The following is a 24,212-nucleotide window of genomic DNA, read 5'->3' as shown; positions in this document are numbered from 1 at the left end:
CGAACTATTTTCCGCACAAATTATTACGCTTGCTGCCTTGGTTAGGCAAGGGGAGGTCACTCGTACAGTATGTCATATTCTAGTAGATTCGACTTTGGGAAAGTCACCTCTTGGGTTGATAAAAAGTCCCTCAGTTGCCGAATGCTGTTTTTATTCTTGGATATTCCAATTGGCAATCGATAAGGGCAATGAACGATTGGTTCTACATTTGATACTTAAAATAAAACTAGAATACTTCTTAATTGTTCTGGTGTCATTTTCATGAATGGCCGTACCGGTTGAGCTGGTTTAAGTGATTATGAGGCGAAACCTAGCTTGTTTCCTCAACGGAGATTCCGATAGCAGTAAAGTGGTTACATGGTTTGAATCAGTCGACATTGAAAACAATATATGCATATAACATGAACGTGGGATTCAACAAATCTTCGGCGCGGATGTAATTTAGACCTATTCATCGATAACATAAAATACAATTTAGAGACAAGTTTCTTCTTTAAAGAGCTACCGAAGATCAAATATCTAATCATGATACAGATCAAATAATATATGAAGAAGAAAAAAAACCCATGGAAACTGAGTTAAGTTTAGAAACACAGGAACCGAAATATATTTGGACAGTAATTCACAGAAATCTTAAAGCACATTCACAGCCTTTTACAAGTAAATAAAATTCCTTGACATGACAGAAGATAATCATCAGTAAAATATCCAAGAATGCATTTAAACTTTTCTTTTACGCAAGACGTGTTCGTCTAGGCACGTCTGGTTGCTGGTTAATTACGGTCACGATGTTTCTCGACAAGATATCTACATTATATCATCATATAGAATGGAGGTCGCGTGACGTCACACTGTCGACTAAGACTTAAACTCATATGCCAATGTTCACACGGTGGTGTATGGTAAACTATTGGAATTCTGTCTGAAGATACGCATGGAAATGTATACTACATCAGCTCTCCTATTTGTGCGTAAGTAAAAAACACTATATTACGATTTAATGATTTTACATTGTTCTTCATAAATGTGCTTAAATCAAAATTTGAGGAATACGTGATTTTATCAGAATATTTATTTTCAAATAATATACCGTAACACCAATTAAATAAGCTCAAACATATCTTCGAACATTTGAAGTTTTGTCCAACGGGTATATTTAGTACATACGCTACCGACAACAGCAACTCCCTTCAAAAGGAAGTGTTATTTCCCGGTTAATATTATTGTGTGTTGGACGGATATCATATCATTTGGTCTCGCTATGTTTCAAAGAAACGTCATGAACATGTTTTTCGTTAATGTGATGGATACCCCTTAACCGACGTTTGTATAGCCATTTAGACTTTAATAATCATGTGACATAGTATAAACGTTTAAGAAATGGTATGTTCTTGTTTCAGTTGTAACCACTGTGGTGGCGGAAACGTGTGTAGACAAGAATGCTGCAGCATGTACGGCTCTGATGGGAACGGTAAAGGATATGTGTTCCGAACCTTGCTTAGCTGACCTTTGTAGAGCAACATGTGGACTTTGTCGTAAGTATATGCCAATAAATCTAATATTTTAATCCATTGTTACTAAAAAAGGAAACCAGTCTTTTAACAAACGGTTATAATTAGGAGAATACAGTAAAACTTTTTCCTAACGAATTCCACGGCCAAGAGGAAATATTTCGCTGTATATACCACATTCGTTATATATCTTTTTTAATTCGAATTCGGGATTTCAGCTTGATTCGTGATAAGCAAAAATATAACATTATATGGGTTATTGGTCCCTGTTCTTTACGTTAGTGTGCCCTTTTAACTATATAAATTTGAATATGTTGTAACATATGTATTATGTTTGGTAAGTTTAAGAATATTTTATGTTATGATATATTTGATAATGGTTTTATTAAGCAAGGATACAGCCTCATGTGGTAGGATTTGGTTTTGTTTAATAACTATAAATATTTCAAAGATATCGATAGTACGAGTACATACTAGTAGTAATACTAGTTTTCACATTAAGCATGGTACATGTAGTTTTCCATCATAAAATGAGCAATAGATAATTCACACAGCGCAGAAAATGTTTATGTGACTGAGTTAACTGATTGGATGTGTTTATAACTTATAAGTTATAATGTGGAATGCAGAAAAAATAATATTTCATAAGGCATGGCCAAATTGAAGGTCAAAGGTTTCGACTAAACACGCATGGTACCAGGTCTGGAACAAAAGTTGAAATTAGGAAATCATTTGACAGCCCTGGTCAACATCCACATAAATACTGGTCGGTTGGCACACCCGTGAGTGGGACTGAGTTGGGGATCAGGCGGGGACGTCGCCTTGGCAGACCGGGCCTAGCTAGACCCCACCAAGTCTGTTCTTCTTAATGAAGATTTACTGTATCAATGTTTTTTTCTGTTGCAGCACTTACCTGTTTCTCATGTGTTGATGAGCTTTATCCAGAAGAATGCAACAAATCTGTTCAGTGTAATAGTGTTCACGAGGTATATATATATCTATATACATATTTAATAAACGTATGTACATTCGCATATAAAATAATGGATACATGGGTCCATTTTCCATGCGGACAACTTCCTTTGTAATAGAGTGTATCATTCTGAAATCTGTTTAAGCTTGCTTTTGATGTTGTAGTACTGTGTTGCGGTACAGGAGCTTAACAGCGATTTTATACCTTTATTCCAATCCGGGTGTGCCGATGTTGATGTGAGTAAATTATTTTTGGATTATCCAATAATTAAATTACATTGTATACACTCTACCTTTCTCGTTTAGCCATTCTTCAATTTCAAGTTACGTGTATAAATTTGAAATATAAACTTGAGATTGATTTTCATTTTGTTGAAGCGCACTAATCTGTCATTATCCATGAATTTATTTATTAATTTCGTTCATTAGTACAAGTTCACTTTACCAAAGCTAATATAGTTTTTTATGTCTCCATATTTGTTCTGAGATAAAAATATGCTTTCCTATCTTTGTTTTTTAATCACAGAGATGTTTGAGCATATTTGGCCAAATCAATGCTAAGAGGACGATTCAGAACAGGGCATATACATTAAAGGGAGGTTGTTGTGACCATAACAATTGCAACTATCACGACCCTGCTTTGAGACCAGTTGACCCCACACCAGCAACTATCGTCCGTCCTGTATGTAAGTCAACTTTGGTAGTATCAGTCCTATGATACACAGATTGATCCAGTGCGGTAACGCCCACTATATGGAAATCGTTTAACGTTGTAGTTATAACATGTATCAACTTCTTTGAAATATAGACCCGTCCTGTATTTATGTCAAGTTGTTATTGGTCTTATGCGTGGGCAAGTGAACCTTACACAATTGACCGACTACAAACCTGATCAAGTCTAAGTAGGTTATATATGTCCTTTAAAGGTGGTCCACCATAAACCAACAAATATTGTCTTCGTAGTTGTGAGACATGAATGATAGATTTGTATTGATAGCTCCTGATGACAAAACTTTGATTTACCTAGACTGTCTTTTGGTTTGTACGGAAAGGCTGGATAAGATCGTTTAATGTTCATCAAATGACATATACATTGCTGAATTATACCTACATATGCAGCTTTGCAGTACGAATAATGTTTGTTCATGTTATAAACAGATCCTACTGGCTCTTTGGATGACAATGTGTGTAGTGAACGCGATGTAGACACCGCCTTCTGTGCAGCTATACTGCAGGCTGATCCCAACATCTGTAACACGACGTGTGTAGCAAACAAGCTTTGTGCATCCTCATGCCAAACATGCAGTACGTACGTGCGAGGCTATTGAAGCGCATTCATGATATTCCAAGTGTATTATTTGCATGCATATTATATCAGCAACAAAGCAAAAATCTTGGGAAAATGAAATAATCAAATTGAAATTATCAATAATCAGAAACATTCCCTGACATTTCCATCAGTGTCTGCTATAAATGTTAGCGTTAGTGACAGTTTTTAATATGTGTGCTATACGTATTATTTGGTTCGATATGCATAACAGCTTTTCGTTTCAGATATGTTAAGGTGTTACAAGTGTTAGAATATGATCTATTTAAATGCTAAGTATATACTTGTGTATTTTATGAATTTGAATATGTTACAACTGTGCATTTATAACTGTAAATATGTTACAACTGTGTAGTTATAACTGCGAATATTCTATACGCTATATTTGCGTATTTATGACTGTAATAGGCTATATGTGTGAGGCCATAAATGTATGCATGCTACAGTGTATATATTATTTACAGGGAAATGCTACGACTGTCAGGGCGTAGATAATAAAATTGACTGTTTGACGAGCTCGACATGCAGAAAAAATCAGGTATTCTGCTGATCATACTTGATTTGATGTTTCGATGAAATACATGCATTATCTTTGCAGAGTATGCATTTGATAACATTATACAAAGATTTAACGTGCTGACGAACCATTCTAAATAGTTATAGAGGTGTAATGTTTTCTCGTAAAGCGGACCTCAGAATAATGGAATGTAATTCTAGGATTTTAGACATGTGCAATTGCCATTATACATATACAAAATTTTGCTCAATTTAATTAATTTATTTCTTAACTGAATTTGACTGTTTGTAAAATCAATAACGGCTATCACATATCAGTCACACGGTGTTTGAAAAATCAATGATTTCAATTATTTTATCACATGTTTGTCACTTGATGTTTGTAAAATCAATAACGCCTATCACATGTCAGTCACATGGTGTTTATTGTAGGCATGCGTGACAGTGGAAACGCTTGGCGCTAATTTCGAACTTCAGTATAGACTAGGATGTATGGACAGAACGGTACGTATAACGGCTTTGTTTTATTGTAAAACTCTAATAATGCTGAATCTTATATGGTTAGAATATATATTCTTGATTAAACTTTAACTACAATAATTATAAACATTTTTAAACAAGTGCATATCATCAAATGTAAAATTTCAGTTCTACAAAATTTTACATTTTTACAATTTTCATAAAAAAGTAAGTAAGATAATCAAACAAAAGAAGGAAAGGAAGGAAGCAGAAAGTGGAGCGTTTCGGCTGGTAGGATATTTATATATTGTGTAACTACCAGGTTTCAATTGCGCATCCACATTTCGAAGCCAGAAGTCATGTTATTTGTATATTAACTCAATCATATGCCATAATATTTTTTTGTGCTCGCAAATATCTGTATTTCTTACATAACTGGAAAGTGTAAAAATGCCTTTCAGCAATGTAGCAGACTCTTTGGTACATCAATTGGAGCGCCCGCAATCGGCAAGAGGAAACGCCAGATTCAAGGAAGTTGTTGCGATAGTGATTATTGCCAACATGGTAGGTGCTATCTATGTTTAGATCTGTACTCTCTAACGAACATCTTGATATCAGCATCATGATCCATACATGAATTATTCATTTATTCAAAATGTTCGCATAGCAATTATTTATTCACCCCTGCACCTCCCCTCCTGTATTTAACATTTCCCATGCCCATTTTGATTTCTGCACTTTTAGCGTCTTGCATCACAAATGACTCCTTGTAAAACCATACAACTGTATTTGTGGAAGGTTTATATTCATAGCTTGTCATAAAAAGGTATATGTTGCTTAGTTCATATTCAAACAAGTTATTCATTGATATACTTAAATGTCATAGCTCAAACTAATTATCACGAATTCTCATATTTTATGGTTCTTCACATGTTGACATTTAAGGGAATATAAAGAACTAATGGAATCTCCTTGGCATCACTGTAAAAAGGTAATTAGAGAAATACAAAATATAACAATACTTATGATGATTTAGGAAATTCTACACCCGGAAGTACAATGACAACCTTGATAAAGTTCTGATCGCAAAGCATCATGTCGGGATTGAACACCTCCAATGCTTGCATGAGAGTCGTTAAATGATTTCGTCATTATTTGACAATTCATTCACGTTGTACTTAAAGTTCCAGCATCAACATTGCCGACGACAACATTACCGATGACTACATTGCCGACGACAACATTACCGACGACTACATTGCCGACGACAACATTACCGACGACAATGGCGTCTACTATTGCTCCAACAAATACTGATTCGCCTACTACTACAATCACCGGAATGAATACCACGACAGGTATCTTACACTGCAATACTTCTCAATACTAAACTTTTGTTTTCCGTTAATATTACAACCAGTCACTGAACTGGAAATGTAGCACTCCGAATAAAAGTTTTCATAATTGATAACACAAAATAGTAAATACCAATTGTGGTTATTGCATTTTCTGAGGAATCAGATGGTCATATATAACGTAAATATAGCAACATTTTGATCAGAAACCACGACGGCATACTAATCTGATTTCAATATTATGAAACAACTATACATTATTCATAATTTAATGCAAGCAGTGACATTTTTGCATATACGATTGTGTTACCGATAAAAGTATCGCGGTAGGGAGAATTTGTGGACAAACTTGTGGACTATTCCATAAACCATCGTATCAGCAAATTAGTTTTTCTACAAACCACTTTGCAATACCCATTACTAAAACGTTATTACATGAACTGAACTCACTTCCATGGTGAATACACTTGTCCTAATGCATTCCAAAAACAGTCCAGTATTATTGTATTTTATATTTCGAGATATCGACTCCATGTATATATTTTTAAAATGATAATTCAACAGCCATGGAATGTCTTGAAATTTTCAATAATTAAGCAAACAGAATATGTCAAAAAGTTACATAATATTTTAGCTTTTTATCAATTGATAAATATGTATACTGTAAAAGTGATATTTTCGCGTTAGTCTTGTTACGAAAACCATCTTAAGAGAAACGCCTCCCAAGAGTAAAATTTCGTTATGTCGTTGGGATCAAGCATTCATCCAACTGTTGCTTTTATTTTTGTGTAGTTGCCGCTTCAGCAAGTACACTGTACCCATGCAAAGACTACGACAAATCGGGTTACTGTAGTAAATACGTGCCACTTATTTGTAATACGGGAGATCCGTTATCAAAAAAATTTGCCATCGCCAATTGTGCCTTAAGCTGCAACCTTTGTACGGAATTTTATGGTAAGTATGTTAGAAATACGGTTTGTTAATCATGTTTTGATATTATTAACAAATAATCGGTTTTATTTATCTATTTATAAATATTTTTTGTATATATATTTTGCTTAAAATATATAAATGTTTTTGTTTTGACGTAATAGATATTAGCTCACATAAATATAATGCATGGCTTTTTTTTTTTTTTTACTATTTGCCAATATTCTATTAATACCTTAATCATCACTTTTTCGTATTTACAGCTTTAGTAGCTTCCGGAGAAATTGTCATATCTACATAGGTAGGCATATACTATCTCTAAGCAGACATTAAGTATTATGTGTGTGAATTAAGTTACTAATTGCAAATTATATCCAAGTGACTACGATATAAAGCATTGTATTGTGTTTCCACTGACGTTTACAATGTCTTTCCAAATTAATTACATTATAATAAGAAATATGATATTGATCTGTTCTCTTTGGGGCAAATGTTTAGTTGTTAATGACGACTTAACACTATCGAATACTATCTTTTCATTTTACCTTACGAGCAAATCATTTATTTTTCAGTTCAAGACGGATATTTATCAGCCGATCATCAAATAAAAACAAATGTATTTTCGTAAAATTAAATCAATGTACATTATTACCTATATGTTTGTCGTGTTTTCATATCTTATTTATGGTATTCTTCTCAAAGTGCAAAATGCTCATGACTATGTATAAAACAAGTCAACTTTTGATGTCTGTGCTTTTAAATAACACTGTTGTTGAAAATAGTATACATATTTCTCTTTTAATTATTTTCCAAGTATGAACAGAAGATATGTGGGAGCAACATGAATGTCCTCGCGTCTAGCTTTATTTTGACACCCAGAAATATGTCCAGAATCATTAAAACAACATTACCACCGCATAATTTGACCTGTACATTTGCATCAGTTGAAAGTATATAAGTATTAATGCGTGCTAAAATAAATTAACCTGTATCAAATGTGCCTAATGTTATCATTAAGATTCACACTATATATTCCTTACCATCTCTGGGATCTCAACGTGATATTAATATCTGAAATTAGTAGCACTGCTTTTCTTTCAATAATTTCAATAATAGGCCTTAAACACGTCCATCATTTTAACCTATATTGCGTTGGCGGACGGGATCAGGGTAGGACATTATGTCCCTGACTTAGTCGTAGAAGGGTATACAAATAACGGTTTTAACGGCTTTCACTATGATGACGATACCCAGTCTCAGTGAAATGTCCGATACAGACCATGTCTAGACCATGATCATATGACAATTAAGTTCCATTGATATAGAGAACCGTAATTCCCATCAGCAAAATTATAGGACATTAAATATTTCATCCGTTTTAATGTTTTGGCTGAAATCACATGATATGCGAAAGTTCAAATCAGATTGCAATGAATTCGTATATCAGCTCTTCTTCAAATAGTTTCAAATCATAATAATAATATAATGATACTTATCAATTTGTGATAATTAAGTAACGCGTGTTGATATTCCAATAAATACAATGTATATAGATGATGAGTCATCATGTAAATTAAGTCCAATGGTGTAGTTCTGATAGCGTTTAGTAATCCGTAGTGTACTTGTTGTAACCGTATTATCGCTTATTGATATTTAATACGTTGACAATACCTGATACACCTGTCAGATATGGAACTGACCAGCTAAAAGGTAAAGATCACTAGCTGCCAAAGTAAAAACAAACTATTGTAAAACTGAGACGATATTTATTTCTCCTCAGAGTGTCCCTAGCGTAAAGGACTGGTGTTGTTGAAGGGTTGATAGCAAACAACTCACTTCAACATTTGTCATTCTTTAATATATATAGTATAGCAATGATAGATGCTGTATTGAAATATTATCAAATTTTTGTTCCTAAGAGAAACCGTTTTTCCAATTGTGTTCGCAATTCCATGTTATTTGTGCACGCCTTATACCTAGTTCTCTAAACTTTATAGGATTTGAGTTAAAAGAGTAAATGGTTCTTTAAACATTATTTGTTAATATCATTTTCCGAACATTTCTTTTTAAACAACTAATGCTATCTGTAGTAAAATACGATTATCTAATCAAATAACAATGATCAAATCTTCATAAATAAAACTAAATGTTCCCAAAATAAATCCATGCTTCCCAAAATCAATATGAATGTTAGTGATCGCAAGCAGTTGTTTTAGCTCTATCAATATAGTACAAACTTTATCACAATTCCAAAACAGGTTTTCGACTCTCATTATTGAATATTCGTAGTTTATGCAATAAATTTGATGAGGTACAACTCGTCGTTTTTGGACTATGTAAAATTTAGTTAACGTTATTCGTGGTTATGATTTAATTGGATCGGACAGAACACTTAAAACAGGTGGGGGTGTTTCTTTCTATATCAAAAGTGACTTGACCATATAATCTAAGGAACGATTTACAAGCTGAAGGTGTCAAGTCATTTTGGATTTAGTAGCCCTACTTTAATTAAGCCCATTATACTTGGAATCGTATACAAACATCCAGATTCTGACAGCAAATTAATAGAGAGCTTTGAAACCATACCTGACAAAAACATCATCATGAGAGATTTTAATATCAATTTTTTAAAGGAAAGTAAAGTTTTAACTTGTTTCAACTCACTACTGCATTACATTGTTAACTAATTATATATCATTAAACTCCCTACAAGAGACTGGTTCATGTGTAGATCATATTTGGACTACACACGCAGCATCAATCATACACACTGAAGTGTCTGTCAATGCGATAAGAGCACGAGGCAAGAAGGACGAAAAAGAACAAATGACAATTACATGTTGGTGCTTAAAATACTTTGATGAGACTAAGTTAAGATATGATAATGATACCATTCAATAGTCATATGTCAATGTGCCACTCAAGTAAAATCATGCTGAATATCATACCATTCCAGAGTGGTGGAACAATGAAATCAACATGGGTATTCATATCAGGAATAAACATAAACAAGATGACAACACTAAAATGAACTAAAAGTGGGAAAACAAAGTTACACATATGATCACAAATGCAAAGAAAAAACAATTTTATCTGAAGTCTCAGAGAAATGCAAGAATTCAAGCAACACCAACTGGAAAAAAAATAAGCTAACTTTGCCACAAAACAGAAAAACAATCTCCAACCTTTTTTTCAAGTTGAATACAAACAGTATATTCAGTACACAAACGGAAATCTTACTCTCGAACATTTGGTTCACTTAAACAGTTTACCGAAGGAAATCTTAAGGGTGCCTCTTTTGATATGCCTTAAATTGAAATACAGTTTATGGAAAATGTTGGCCAATATAGACACTTCAAAGGTGCTGTTGCAGAACCGCCCACAGCGTTTTCTTGAAATCGACTATATTTTCCAGTAAAGCTATGAACAATACATATGGAACAAGATGTTATTTTCCACTTGACCCATAAGCGCGCCCATAGCGCCATCTACTTCACTTTTTCGTTTACAAGCATACTTGTGTTTTTCACAGACCCATAAGTGGTATTTCTGTTTGTCACTGAGATGTTTTCTCACAACTAGGTATTGTACAAACATTGTAGTTTAAAATGATAAATAGTTGACCATGAAAAAAAAAACGAGTTTAGTACAAGATGACGTAGAAAACCAAAATTCGAAAATTTTCATCAAATTCAAAATACCATTTTTAAAATCAAGCGGCAAATTCGGCACGATAATATGCGAGTACTATCGATGTTAGTGTTTTTTTTTTATATTTGACTATCTCTCTGTTACCAGCAAAAGAAAGTCGTGCCGAATAACTGGATAAGGGCAGTAATTCAATGTTGAAAAATGTATGTTGAAAAAATGCACGGGCGATACAAGTGGTCCTTGTCGTAGACAATAATACATACAGCGTATTGATTTATTATGAAAATGATTTGATACAATGTCCATGGCAATGTATTATGTTTTACTATGCTTAACATACAGACCCGTGTACGTTCGCAGTTCCGATTTAAGCGTAGCGTTTCCGTAGCACTTCCGTAGCATTACCGTATCACTTCCGTACCATTTCCGTATCACTACCGTAGCATTACCGTACCATTTCCGTAGCACTTCCGTTGCATTACCGTACCATTTCCGTAGCATTTCCGTAGCGTTTGCGTCCACATACCGTAGCATTACCGTAGCATTTGCGTTTACCTATTTTCACTCGCTGACCGTCTCATTACCGTTCGGTAGAAAATTTTGCGGAGTGTATTTTTTATCGAAACGAAATTTAGTTAAATATACTTACCGAACGTCACTAAAGCATAGTAGCGACAGCAAATACTTAAATAAGGAGGTGAGAATTAAATATATATGGTTATACATCTTTCTGTATCTTTGTTTAGAAAAAATAACACTCTCACAAAAAACAAGTCAAGTCACATGGTCCATCGATCTTAGTGTGATAAAAAAAATGACGGATCCTAGTATAGTAGTCGACGCATTACGATGGAAACGAAGATGAAGATCGTGTCAAATAAACAATATTTCCTTTACTGTGCTATAGTCAAACCTTTAAAACAGTTCCATGTAATATGCACTGGTCAGGCTACATGTATAGGGTACAAATGGTCCAGACAGTATCACACAGGTAAACTAGGGTAGTTAGACTTAATTGTCAGCGATGATACAAACAACACAGCATGTTGTACACTGGTCAACTAAAGGTACGGTATTCTGTGGACCAAGTTATACTAGGTGTGAAAGGTAGAACAATAAGAGATAATTATGACCTACAGGTAAGGCTATAGACTGCTACATAAAACTTGGCTTCCAACATTAATGAGAATGTCATCGTGATCTACAGAGTTATTCATTATTTATTTCAGTTTTAAAACCCAAAGGTATAATCACAAAATTGATAACACATGATAAAATCAGAGACCGTATAAATGTGATATATATTTCTCTCGGTAAAACTACGACAGGAAATTCAAATCTATATCTTCGGATCATATGTGATATATATGTATGTATCTGATAAAGTATAACAAGAGTAAATTAATTACAAAGTAAGAGCAAATACGGTATATAAAGTGCATACACATGTGAAATAGAACTGATGTCCTAAATAGAAATCATCCAGATAATCAAGTTAGTCTTGTTATGAACAGTAAAAAAGAGACTTAATTCTGAAAACAAATCTTCGTCCGACATAAATCTCTCAAGTGAGACGTTAAAAAACTGTCAGGAATATGACAAACGTAGTTTTAATCAATTAGGACTCTTTTAAGAACATTACAATTTCTTACAATAATCCAGAATGTGCAGGGATAAAGCAGGGTTGAGCTACTCGACCTAGTCAAAAAAAGATGTGGAACTAAAAAGTTAAATTATCCTGTACAAGTTCGATCAAGCAGGCTATGTAAAGATTTGAATAAAAATATATGTATTAATGCCTACATACCAGACTAGGTAAGTTGAATTGTGTACAAAACATGTAATATAGACTATGATCGTTTAATTTTGATTTAAAACACGTAAAAGATGTAAAAGAGAGGGTGAATCATTTGAATAGCGTAGTTTAAGGACTGATATCATACAGATATTTTTTGTATCATCACACTAACATCATCGTCAAAGTTGGAATAGCAAAAACTTTTCTTCGTGGCAACGTTGCTTTTCTTCATTAAGAAACACATCCGCTGCTAGTTTGATAGAATTTTATAATTATTGGTATGCACAAAAAATATTTGCTTTGGTGTCTTTTCTAAAATTGGTATTTTGTAAAAAAAAAAAAAAAATAACACACACACCCTCACACATACTTCCGTAGCATTACCGTACCATTTCCTTACCATTTCCGTAGCATTACCGTACCATTTCCGTACCATTTCCGTAGCATTACCGTACCATTTCCGTAGCACTTTCGTAGCATTACCGTAGCATTTCCGTAGCGTTTGCGTTTAAGACGGAACAGCGAACGTACACGGGTCTGTACTTATAGTAGTTCCGTATTACGTATGATTCATCATTTTTCTCACTTGACCATCTTCGTCTTCAGTACTTCTTCAAAGCTTCTCCTCCGTTGGGGTGTGCCACACAAAAGTTCCCTTTGCCACTTTGACTACTCACAGCGAATGGTGCTCGGCGTGTTGTTATAATTGCTGTTACGTTTTACATTTCTATTTAGTTCAGTTATTCTTTAGTAAAGTTGTCCTTGTCTCAAATAGGAAAATGGAGAACTCCTGCGTTGGGTTGGGATGTAAAGTTAAGTTCAAGTACAACCAGGTTGGCGATGGTAAAAATCCGCGAAAAATTCAGGACTGGATGAAAGATGTTCTCCTTTCTGAAGGTGTCATACTTTCTGAATCAACACAAGCAAAGAATTGTGTCCAAAATGCTTTCTCAGATACCTCAAGAAACATCCTGCATCCGAGAATGCCAATGAACCGGAACGGAAAAAAAGCTTCCGTAGACAATGATGATTCTGTTGACGAATCTGACATTCTGGACAGGTATCGTTCTGTAGATGAGTTATACTATGCCCCTTCTTCGAACAGAAAATGTAGCATTTGTCAAACTTACAACATGAAGAGTTCTAGCTGCATCAGTGAGAAAGCAAGACACCAGCTGTTTATCAAACATAAACTGTACATGCCTGAGAATTCCAGGGTGTGTTCAAGTCATCTTCTTGGTAAGGATATCAGTCCTGACATTGAGCCGGTTTTGACAGGGAGGGATAAACTTGTTAATCAATTAGCCACCAAGTCACCAGCTGCTATCAACGATTTACTCAAAATCATACGGAACATGTCGAATAACTTGTCACCGCTTGTATTAAACTTCCACAACATGGATGATGAAGATTGCCAAGTTTGGACAGGCTGTGATTGTAATTAATTCAATCAAATACACGATGCATGTTCCGAACATATTACTGGTACAAAAGCATTGTCATCTAAGAATGCCCTTCTGCTGTTTTGGGTTAAACTCAAAACAGACATATCTTTCACTCAGTTGGCTTCTCTTTTCGCATTCACAAATCGAGCGTCAGCAGAATTTTCCAGATCGTTACAGATGCTCTAAATCAAGCCGTAGTTCCCACATATCTTGGTCCGGATCACGTGTCTAGTGCGCAAGCGTCGGATCACAATACAGTTTTAAAGTTACTGCGGTCAAAAAAAACGCAACTACTTGAAGTTTATGAGTATTGTGTTCCCTAACGGTTACGTTCTAGACACTATCGGCCCATTTCTTGGTAGTGATAATGACACCAAATCGCTGACAAGATACTTACCTCATTACAAAGTCTGTCAGGTATCCTAAAGGAAGATGACCAGGTAATTGTAGACAGGGGTTTCCGAGACATTTTGAGCAAACTATCAACGTACCAGATACCAGGTGAAGTTGGCCCCCGGATACATATCGGAACATTTGACAGCAGATGGAGATTATGAAGTAATGGCATACCAACACTCTTCTGACCTGATTCGATGTCATATCCGATCTCGTCATAAATCGCAAACGAAATACAATATATGGATCCAGTACTCAGTTACCGAACAACCACCAATACAGAATTACTACTGTACGTGTCCAACAGGTCAGAGGACTGTTGGTATGTGTGCTCATATCGCCAGTGTTCTCTTCTACCTTGGGGTCTATGTCCATAGTCAGTCTCGATAACCACTTCGACCAACCAAGTTTATGCCACTGATGAAGTAAATAGCCCGCTAATACATATAATCCAGAATGTAGGGAAGATACTACATTGAATGTTTCTGATATACACAACGTAGCGTCATTGTCACTCTTCAAAAATAATCGACAGTGTCTAGAATGTAAATGTGAAGGAATATAATACTCATATATATATGATATTAAGTTCAAAATACACAAATGATACATGATGAGCTGAATGAGCAAGAACCAAGCATGCAGTGCTTTCAGCACTTTGATTTATATGAAGATTTATGGGGGGGGGTTGACTAATAGAAGTTGCAAAAACGAGGCATATCCAGTAATTCTGAAGCGCAATTTTTTTTCATGGATTACACAAATGAATGGAGATATTTTCTATCGACAAAATACGATAGTACTCGGGGTTTGAATTAGACAAAATGCCGTTTAAACGTGCATTCAACTTTATGAGAAATATAATTTTTTTTATGTTTGATGTCAAATTTCACAGAAACTAACGAAAAGATTCATACAATCGATATCTGATTACGTTGCCCGATATATAAACGTAATTTTAGTACAATTTTCCTTACAAAAAAATATTTTGACCTTATAAATACTTGATAAAGTGTGGTTGTGAGTATTTACGACTTTGGTACAAAATGGCCTCGTTCTGGCATGTCCGGAACGGAACAAGGTTTTCATATGTACTATCAGATGCCCCATGGACATGTCTATCCGGGCATTAGGTAAAGGATCGATTCCCTTCGTGGGCGGTTTTAGAGCATTCCTGCAACAACACCTTTGACTTTTGAAGATAGGAGCTAATTTTCGGAAAGGTTGCACGAAATATATAGCACCTGTAATTTACAAACTGATTAATATCAGTATTGAAATTAATTCCTTTCCAAGTCTTTGGGAAAATGCTTAAGTAAGTCCCCTTTTTAAAAAAGGGAAGAGACCAATATCAGTACTACCGATTTTATCCAAATGTCTAGAAAAAACAAAAACATCAGCATTTCTACAACTTTTTATGATTTAATCTTAGAATGTCAATAAGATTTTAGATCAAAACACTGCGTTGGCAAAAATAACAAATATATGGTATAATTCTATTGATAAGGGATACTTAACAGGGTTTCAATTTTTAGGCTTTAGAAAGGCCTGTGACTTTGTACACCTACAATATGTTACTTGCTTAATTAGATTTGTAAGGCTGTTCGAAAAACACTCTGACATTTTTGAAATTTTACCTCAATGACCGTTTTCAAACAGTTAAGTTAAAAACTCTATAAGCGACACTCAACCCCTCACAGTCGGTGTCCCCAAAAGGCTTAATACTCTGGCCGCTTATATTAATTTTTTATGTGAAATCTTTATCTTTTGATAAAATAAGAATCAACAATAAATATGTATGCCGATGACACAGCCGCTAACACACATGAAAAAACCATTGAAAATACCAATTACAACCTAAACAATGATGTTTAACTAATAATTGTGATGAAAAATGTGTTTTAACACAGAAAAAAGTAAAGTGATTTTAATAGGAACATCACAAAAGAAGAGCCTGGAATAGAAAGGAATTTTAAACAACAACTATATTCTGATGTCCTTTACAACCTGGCTCGAGATTATTTTAATAATTTTAAGTTGTCATCCGAAATTCAAACAAGAACTTTCAGATCATCAACACAGAATGTATTCTACATGCCATTGTTTAAAACAAGTATGTTGATATTTTACATGGCAGGGCCGTCACATATTGAAAAGTTTACCTTCTAACGTACTTTTGTCTTTCAATAAATGTGCAAAACAGTGTTCCTGGTGTAACAATGCAATGAATATTCCTTTAATTGTTTACGAAATTTAATTATGCACATGGCAGTCTGATACTGTATACTAGCCTCTAGACTTTTTAAAATAGTGTTTCCTAGTTTTGCTAAATCATTCAAAGATGTGATATGTGCTGTACTTAGTAATTGGTTTAATCAGTGAAGAGCGTGCCGATGACTCAGTTGACGAGGCAAAAACCGATACGACTTACACAGAAGCTGAGCCGTTGGCACGATTGACAAAGCTACCAGGAAACTGAAATATTAGTAAGATATGTGATACTAAAACAATAATTATAGCCCTGTGATATTTGTCCATTTTCATATTACTACTGAACTACTTTCAAACTTTGTGTACTACATAAGTATATGGTTAATTATCTAATAACTTTCATAGTATGTGTAAATAATGTACATTTTATATCACTTGGCCATATGTAAGACGATTCAGCGTTTTGTTATTATCATTATTATTAAAAATATGTTCAATGGTTTTTGGATTGGATTTTCAAAAAAGACATGATGGATTTTAATGGATGCATTTTTTATGTAGAAGTGTATACGTCGTTAAAATTCTTTGATAAGTTCTATACAAGCGGAAAGAAGAAACGCAAGTTTCTCTAATATATCTTTTAGGCGTGGTCTAAAAGTCAATCAAATTTCACACTGAGCTACATTTGTATACTTAAAATGCTATTCAGTTAAAATTTAGTCGACCGTGACTCCGTTGGACGCTGCATGCTTTCAGTAGATTTTTCTAGAAAGCATGCATCTTGAAAATCTTTATCTCACACTCAGCCCCCCAAACGTATATAGAATGTATATAATCCAATATCAATAATATACTATGTCTTACGGGCAAAGTTAAGGGCAATATTTGTTGTCGACAGAAGTTGTTGGAATGGTTAATATAGGTAAAGATAAACTGCTATCGTCCATATCTATCTGATAACACATGTGAGACAACACCTGTTGGATGACCACGTCAAGTACAGAGAGATGATTATCTTACTTTCAGGTACTTTTTTTCTCTTATTTACCGTATCAGAATATTTATGTGTGTGTTTCGGGGGTTAAGAAGGTTTTCACTGGACTTATTAACACCCTATTTAGCAGGCTCTTCCGCCCTTCCCGTATTAAGGTTTATTGAACCCTTCAATGAGGTTTGTTTTACAAAAAGACACCAAATTCACTGGACACAATCCATTTAATATACTTCAATTTCTAATACGAATAGTTCAATAAAGGTATGTCAGATATGCTTCAGTTAACCGTTTGTTAAAAACCACGAAAATATATCTTCAAGAATGCGTTTAATATTATACATTAATTGTAGTATTGTGCTTGAGTTTGCTGTAATTGTAAGAGGATGCCTTTGATCGGATTGTACGTGTGGAGTGGATGTCTTTGTTCAAGTTTGTGATGAGTGTGTAAGTGTATGGGATGGCTTTAGTTTAATTTGTCATGGTATTGAAAGTGTGAGAGGATACCTATGTTTAAGTTTGTTGATGGGATTGTAAATGAGAAGGGTTGTCTTTGGTTAAGTTTGCGATGGGATTGTAAATGAGGAGGGATGTCTTTGGTTAAGTTTGTGATTGGTTTGTAAGTGTGAAAGGATACCTATGTTTTAGTTTGTTGATGGGATTGTAAATGAGGAGGGATGTCTTTGGTTAAGGTTGTGATTGGTTTGTAAGTGTGAAAGGATACCTATGTTTTAGTTTGTTGATGGGATTGTAAATGAGGAGGGATGTCTTTGGTCAAGGTTGTGATTGGTTTGTAAGTGTGAGAGGATACCTATGTTTTAGTTTGTTGATGGGATAGTAAATGAGGAGGGATGTCTTTGGTTAAGTTTGTGATTGGTTTGTAAGTGTGAGAGGATACGTATGTTTTAGTTTGTTGATGGGATAGTAAATGAGGAGGGATGTCTAAATGTGGGAGGATGCCTGTATTCTAATTTGATATGGGATTGTAATTGTGGGAAGATGATTTTGTTTTAGTTTTATGATTATTTTGTTTACCGGGAAATCAATAAATAACACATAAATATCTGTATTGTAGTAATTGTTACGCTGGTGCCTTTATGCAGAGCGCAGGTATGTGAAGATGTGGATGCAGCTATCTGTCAAGAAATATTCGCCGTTGATCCTAACTTTTGTTCCAGTGCTTGTTTCGCCTCGTCTGTCTGTCCCCGAACCTGTGGAAAATGCCGTACGTACATTAATACATTACAATATTATCTCCAGGCAGTGCTGCATAATCACATCTACATGTAATATACGCATCACAGGAAACACAGGTAGTACACCCATAAACTATCAAAATGTCATGAATTGCTAGTTAACAGGTTTTTAGAAATCGTGTCCGAATTTTTTTTTTTCGATATTTAATTAGAATTGATTATATATACTCATTTTTGTTTATTCAGCATTGAAGTGCTACGATTGCCATCAGGTGGATAATCCAAACCTGTGCAAAACAATTACACAATGTCCGAGTCGTGATCATGTGAGTATCTTAATTTCACAAAAATATTCTGATTCATGTCTCAAACTATAACAATGAAAATCCACATCATTATATCACCTCAGACAGCCAAAGGATGGTGCATGTGAGCGAATAAACATCATTATTATGTTATATATGCACCAGTAAAATAACAAAGGCTTTCTCAGTGTGGTGTCTTTCATTTCCAAAGCATTTATCTCGTATGCTGATGCAATGAGTGTGGGAATAGATTTAGTTTCAGAGCTTGATTAATTAACATTTTCATTTATATTAATAATTGTGTTTTGCAATACAAATTATTTCGCATGAATGTGCTTACAGTGGGAACATATATTTAACCCTTAAAATGCTACATTTGACTTAATGATACTCCTTGATACAATAACGCTGGCCTATCTTTCCTGACGAGCAGCGTGTATACTTAAATGACACTTTTCTCTTTATTTTGAAGTTTTGCATCACGACACAATCCTTTGACGATGACTTCAAGGATACCTACAAACTAGGATGTGCCTTGAATTCTGTAGGTTTGCATTGAGTAGTAAACTTTGAGTCAATTTTAGAGTATAAGCTACGGTTATCATTTTGATTATATTGGTTTAATTAAGATTTTTCTGTTTAAAATGCAATTGTATGTACTATGTAAAATTGCAAATTGTGTATTTATTCAAATCATACTTAATTTGTTTCCTATATGAGTCAATGTTTGAATCCTTCCTATTACAGTGCTTTTAAAATGATTTCTATGACTTTTTAATGCTGAAAATTAGAATGTTAAGTTTTGTCTACAAAATGATAAAATCAATTAAATTACAAACCTATGATCATCTTATGTTTTGTCATCGAATATTTCTATTAGATTGTTTGTCCATTTATACACAGATATGTGCAGAACATTTACAAACAGTTATCAATCGCAGGGATCAAATTCTAACAGAGGTGATCCAACTTAAAGGGTCATGCTGTACAACGGATCTATGTAATATAAACACGTTGAATATATCGACAACGCAACCATCATCACCAATAATAAATACAAACATGCCGACTTCAGCCGTTCCATCTGTGACGTCAGGTCCTAGTACGACATCTCCGACGCCAGCCGTTCCGTCCTTGACGTCAGGTCCTAGTAAAACATCTTCAACGCCAGTCGTTCCGTCTGTGACGTCAGGTCCTAGTACGACATCTCCGACTCCAGCCGTTCCATCTGTGACGTCAGGTTATAATGTGACATCTGGTACGAGCGGTACACAGTCGACATCGGTTGTACCAGCAGTGACATTTATTCGCAAGCTGAGATCCAGTGTCTGTAAGGACGTAACTACAGACATTTGCACTCGTCTTGGAAAAAGTCTACCTAATATGTGTTCAAATGACTGCATTGCCAACGAGGTTTGTCCACGAACATGTAGGAAATGTAGTAAGTGAGCAACTTTTCTTTGAGTATCATCTGATTACACTCAACAACACTTATAGTTTTGTCTGCAATAGTTTAATAACATACACATTGCACTGAATTTCATTTAATGGTACTAAAATCATAAATATTTTGTTCACTGAAACAAGGGTGAAACATTTGGTAAATGGACTAATTAATCATTTGTCAAATAGACTTACTTTATCATGGATTTTATAAAATATATATATATATTCTCGTTATATAATTAGACTTACATTGCTTATCCATAGTTACATGAATTTGTACAAAACATGTCGTCTTTGCAATACAGTCAGTTGCTACGATTGCAGCCATGTACCCAATCCGGAAAACTGTACACAAAAAACCATTTGTGAAAGAGGAGAGGTAATGTAAATGTTTTCAATTGTCATAATACATTGTACATTTGTATATAATTGCTAGCTTGGTGCACTTTTTGTTGATAGAAATGGGGAAAGGGTCTATTCATGATAAGTTGTCCTACGTGTGTGCATATTGCAACAATACATTTTCTATGGTTCTTTATCTTTCAGCAATGCCTTTCAGTAGAGACACTTTCAGCAAGTTTTGAACATGGCTATAAACTTGGATGCATTGGGGAAAAAGTAAGATTTTACGTATATAGTCGAATGCTTATTGATGTTCATTTTGAAACTACATATGTTATATCACTTTCAAATGTTTGGCAAATGCAGTATACTTAAGTCTGCTATTGCTCATTTTATATCCACGAAGAGTTATGTATTAGCAAACATTTATTCCAAAGGCCTATATGTCAGTAATTGGTATTGCTATTTTCTTTCAAGATCTGCTCGACCTTTGGTCACGCTGCTCCAGGCACATTCGGGAAGCGTCAAGGATATGAATTGTTCGTTCGTGGTGGGTGTTGTAATCAGGAGTTATGTAACCAGCACGCAGTACAGCAGACTTCACCTAAACAAGCAACCTCAACAATGTCCACGCTGTTGCCTTCTACTGCATTACCGACCACAATTACAAGCACAACGTCGACGTCCACTGGACCGACGGCTACCAGTAAACCCGCATCGTCGACTCAAACTGCAATACCAACTACCAGTCAAACCACAGCGACAACTTCAACTGCATTACCGACTACTAGTAAAACAACAGCGACGACGTCAACTGCATTGCCGACTACCAGTAAAACCACATGGTCCACAAAACAACAGACAAAACAGACAGGTTAGTCGAGCCATGCTTACCTCTAGGATAAATATAAAAAATATTACTAGATAGGTAACAACGGAATACATTTTAGACCTACCACGTACGAAAATAGTAGGTCGTGATAACTCAGCCATTACTGGATAAAGCCATGTTTTAGTAACATCATTTTGAAGTGAGGCTACATAATCTTTTATCGCACTTCTACAGCTATAGCATACACAAGCTTAGCATGAAAAATAGCGTACACATGCTTGACTAAGGTTACATGAAATTCACATGTTTAACAAAGTCATAAAGCATACACATGATTGGATTATGACATATAACATACACATGCTTGAGTTAGAACACATGGCATACGCATGCTTGAATAAGGACACATATCATAAACATGATTGAATTATGACACATAACATACACTTGCTTGAATCAGCACACATACCACACATCTGCTTGAGTTATAACACATAGCATATTCATGCTTGAATCGGGACACATAGCATGCAAATGACGTAGGAAACTGCTGCGTGATAACTTATTATGATATCACTTGATCACTATGCAACTGACATACAATCTAGTCTAAAGTTATATTCCGATCATATTGATTTAGAAGAAAAAAAAACATATTGTAGAATAAACGATATATCTTGATTCCTAGATTTTGTATCCGTACAGTGTATGGACGATAGAATTGACACACTCTGTCGATAAATTTCCCGTAGTCAGTCTCAATTCATGTATTGCAGCTGCCGCCCTAGTGACCACTACACTGATTCCATGCAAGGATTACGACTCATCAGGATACTGTAGTCAATTTGTACCTATTATATGTACCACGACGGATCCCATATCTAAAAAGTTTGCCTTATCTAACTGTGCCTTAAGCTGTAATCTTTGCGACGAATTCCAAGGTAATTGAGTGAGATATTTTACTGAAAAGAACGACATTCCTGAAAAAGTAAGAATAAGGTGTTCATTACGTTATATTTACCATTGTATGGCACTGCCAATATATAACCCTACCAATTCAGTTGCGAGTTCACCAGCTTATGAACTGCCAACTGAAATTTGAATTTGAAAATTTCAACAAAAAAAATCGCACGACAAATAAAAAATCGCAGATGGTAAATATAAGCATTGAACGGCTTTCAGTTGGCATTCATAGTCAATATGAATGCCAACTGAAAGCCGTTCAATGCTTAATTATCATATAGCATTTTGTCTGGTAAAAATCAACTTAGTATTAAAAGATACAAATAAAAATGTGTGTATTTAATCTGAATAAAGTTGATAACTAAACAATTCATTGTAATATATCAAATTGATATAGGCTCCTTTTATACATACACTAAACAACAATTTGTTATTTTTGTCTGTGTCTCTTACTTACAGCTTTGGTAGCGTCTGGCGAAATAACTATTTCACCATAGGTAAGCACCACAGTCTCGTTCTACAAAGGGAAACGTAGCAGCAACATATCTATTTCTAATAATGCAAAATCTTGAGAAGCCAAATGGTTGTGTAATGTAAAAGTATGTTGAACGCCTGAACACAAGAGATAAGAGGGGGGGGGGGGGGGGGGGGGGGGGGGGGGGGGGGGGGGGGGGATGCTTAGTGCGTGCAGGAGGGATGTGTTTGTTCTTAGCGCATTTCCTGATAGTTCGAAAAAGACCATGTCAATTGTTCATGATATGTAACATCTTATCAACATAATAAACGATACAACGATCGAAACATCCTTATCTAGACAATGTAATGTTAAATGGTTATAATGGAGGTAAAACAAGAACTGTAAAATGTTCCTTCTCTTATGACACTTGAAACAAAAGACAAAACAATATTTTCTGTCTCAATATTTTTATTTAGAATTATATTATGTATATCAAAGCATGATGAATTTTGGTAGACATATTTTTTTTTCTCATTTCAGGATGTTTGTTTATCGATTGAACAATATTTCACAAAATAAAACCAGTACAAATACCATATGATTTTCATTTCAGTTGTTTCATTTCACACCAAATCAGACCAAGGTTTTGCTAATAATGATATGCATGTTGTTTTTTTAAATGAGACAATGCAGACGACACGACAATTAAAAGGACAAAGCAGACGACTAGTACAACTGTCAGACTCTTCAGACTCTACATGTACCTGAGATAAGAAACATAAAGACACAGAGTTTGATATTACTCTATTAAGGTTGAACACATGAATTATGACTTTAGCAGGTGTTAACCTAGTAGTTTGGCCTAATGTACGCGAGATGTAAGGCAAGTAATGCATTTAGGGAAAGAAAATCGAGATATTAAACCAATTTGGTCGCCTCCAGTGGTCGATAATATTTTTACATTACACTGCTGCACTGATACTCAAATTTGGTCGCCTCCCGTCGTCCACTTTATCTCAACAATCCCCAACAGTCTGTAGTGTATGCCATAGTGACATTTCGGCACCCGTAAATTTTGGTTTGTACAGTCCTGAATTTTATACAACTTT

General features: G+C 34.8%; 2 protein-coding genes across 3 annotated transcripts; both read left to right on the top strand.

The window, feature by feature from the left end:
* The first annotated feature begins 848 nt into the window (after positions 1 to 848).
* LOC117328014 lies at positions 849 to 7,725 on the top strand. The gene is made up of 13 exons (XM_033885317.1): positions 849 to 971; positions 1,401 to 1,535; positions 2,418 to 2,497; positions 2,649 to 2,720; positions 3,010 to 3,169; positions 3,642 to 3,788; positions 4,275 to 4,348; positions 4,759 to 4,830; positions 5,247 to 5,349; positions 5,970 to 6,143; positions 6,933 to 7,094; positions 7,334 to 7,371; positions 7,643 to 7,725. The coding sequence occupies exons 1-12, from the start codon at positions 935 to 937 to the stop codon at positions 7,369 to 7,371; spliced, it is 1,254 nt and encodes a 417-aa protein (XP_033741208.1). The 5' UTR covers positions 849 to 934; the 3' UTR covers positions 7,643 to 7,725.
* A 9,777-nt stretch (positions 7,726 to 17,502) lies between these two features.
* On the top strand, positions 17,503 to 23,701 carry LOC117328013 (integumentary mucin C.1-like). Of its 2 annotated transcripts, XM_033885315.1 has the most exons (11): positions 17,503 to 17,597; positions 18,638 to 18,787; positions 19,005 to 19,084; positions 19,536 to 19,607; positions 19,967 to 20,504; positions 20,815 to 20,888; positions 21,056 to 21,127; positions 21,329 to 21,725; positions 22,460 to 22,624; positions 23,106 to 23,143; positions 23,644 to 23,701. In XM_033885315.1, exons 1-10 carry the CDS (start codon positions 17,579 to 17,581, stop codon positions 23,141 to 23,143), a joined length of 1,605 nt encoding a protein of 534 aa, XP_033741206.1. In that variant the 5' UTR covers positions 17,503 to 17,578; the 3' UTR covers positions 23,644 to 23,701. The 2 variants fall into 2 exon arrangements, with proteins under 2 accessions (XP_033741206.1, XP_033741207.1); XM_033885316.1 differs by lacking the exon at positions 17,503 to 17,597 and having other exon boundaries at positions 18,645 to 18,672.
* Positions 23,702 to 24,212: the final 511 nt, after the last annotated feature.

This window comes from Pecten maximus, chromosome 5 (genome assembly GCF_902652985.1).
Source record: "Pecten maximus chromosome 5, xPecMax1.1, whole genome shotgun sequence".
Classification (NCBI taxonomy): domain Eukaryota; kingdom Metazoa; phylum Mollusca; class Bivalvia; order Pectinida; family Pectinidae; genus Pecten; species Pecten maximus.
This window is presented reverse-complemented; position numbering and strand designations above follow the sequence as displayed.

Bases quoted from the DNA above. Each gene is read 5' to 3' on its own strand.
- LOC117328014 (XM_033885317.1), top strand. From the start codon at position 935: ATGGAAATGTATACTACATCAGCTCTCCTATTTGTGC. The intron at 3,170-3,641 runs GTAAGTCAACTT...TGTTATAAACAG, and splicing joins AACTATCGTCCGTCCTGTAT to ATCCTACTGGCTCTTTGGAT. The intron at 3,789-4,274 runs GTACGTACGTGC...TATTATTTACAG, and splicing joins ATCCTCATGCCAAACATGCA to GGAAATGCTACGACTGTCAG.
- LOC117328013 (XM_033885315.1), top strand. The intron at 18,788-19,004 runs GTACGTACATTA...TTGTTTATTCAG, and splicing joins CCGAACCTGTGGAAAATGCC to CATTGAAGTGCTACGATTGC. The intron at 20,505-20,814 runs GTAAGTGAGCAA...TTTGCAATACAG, and splicing joins ACGAACATGTAGGAAATGTA to TCAGTTGCTACGATTGCAGC.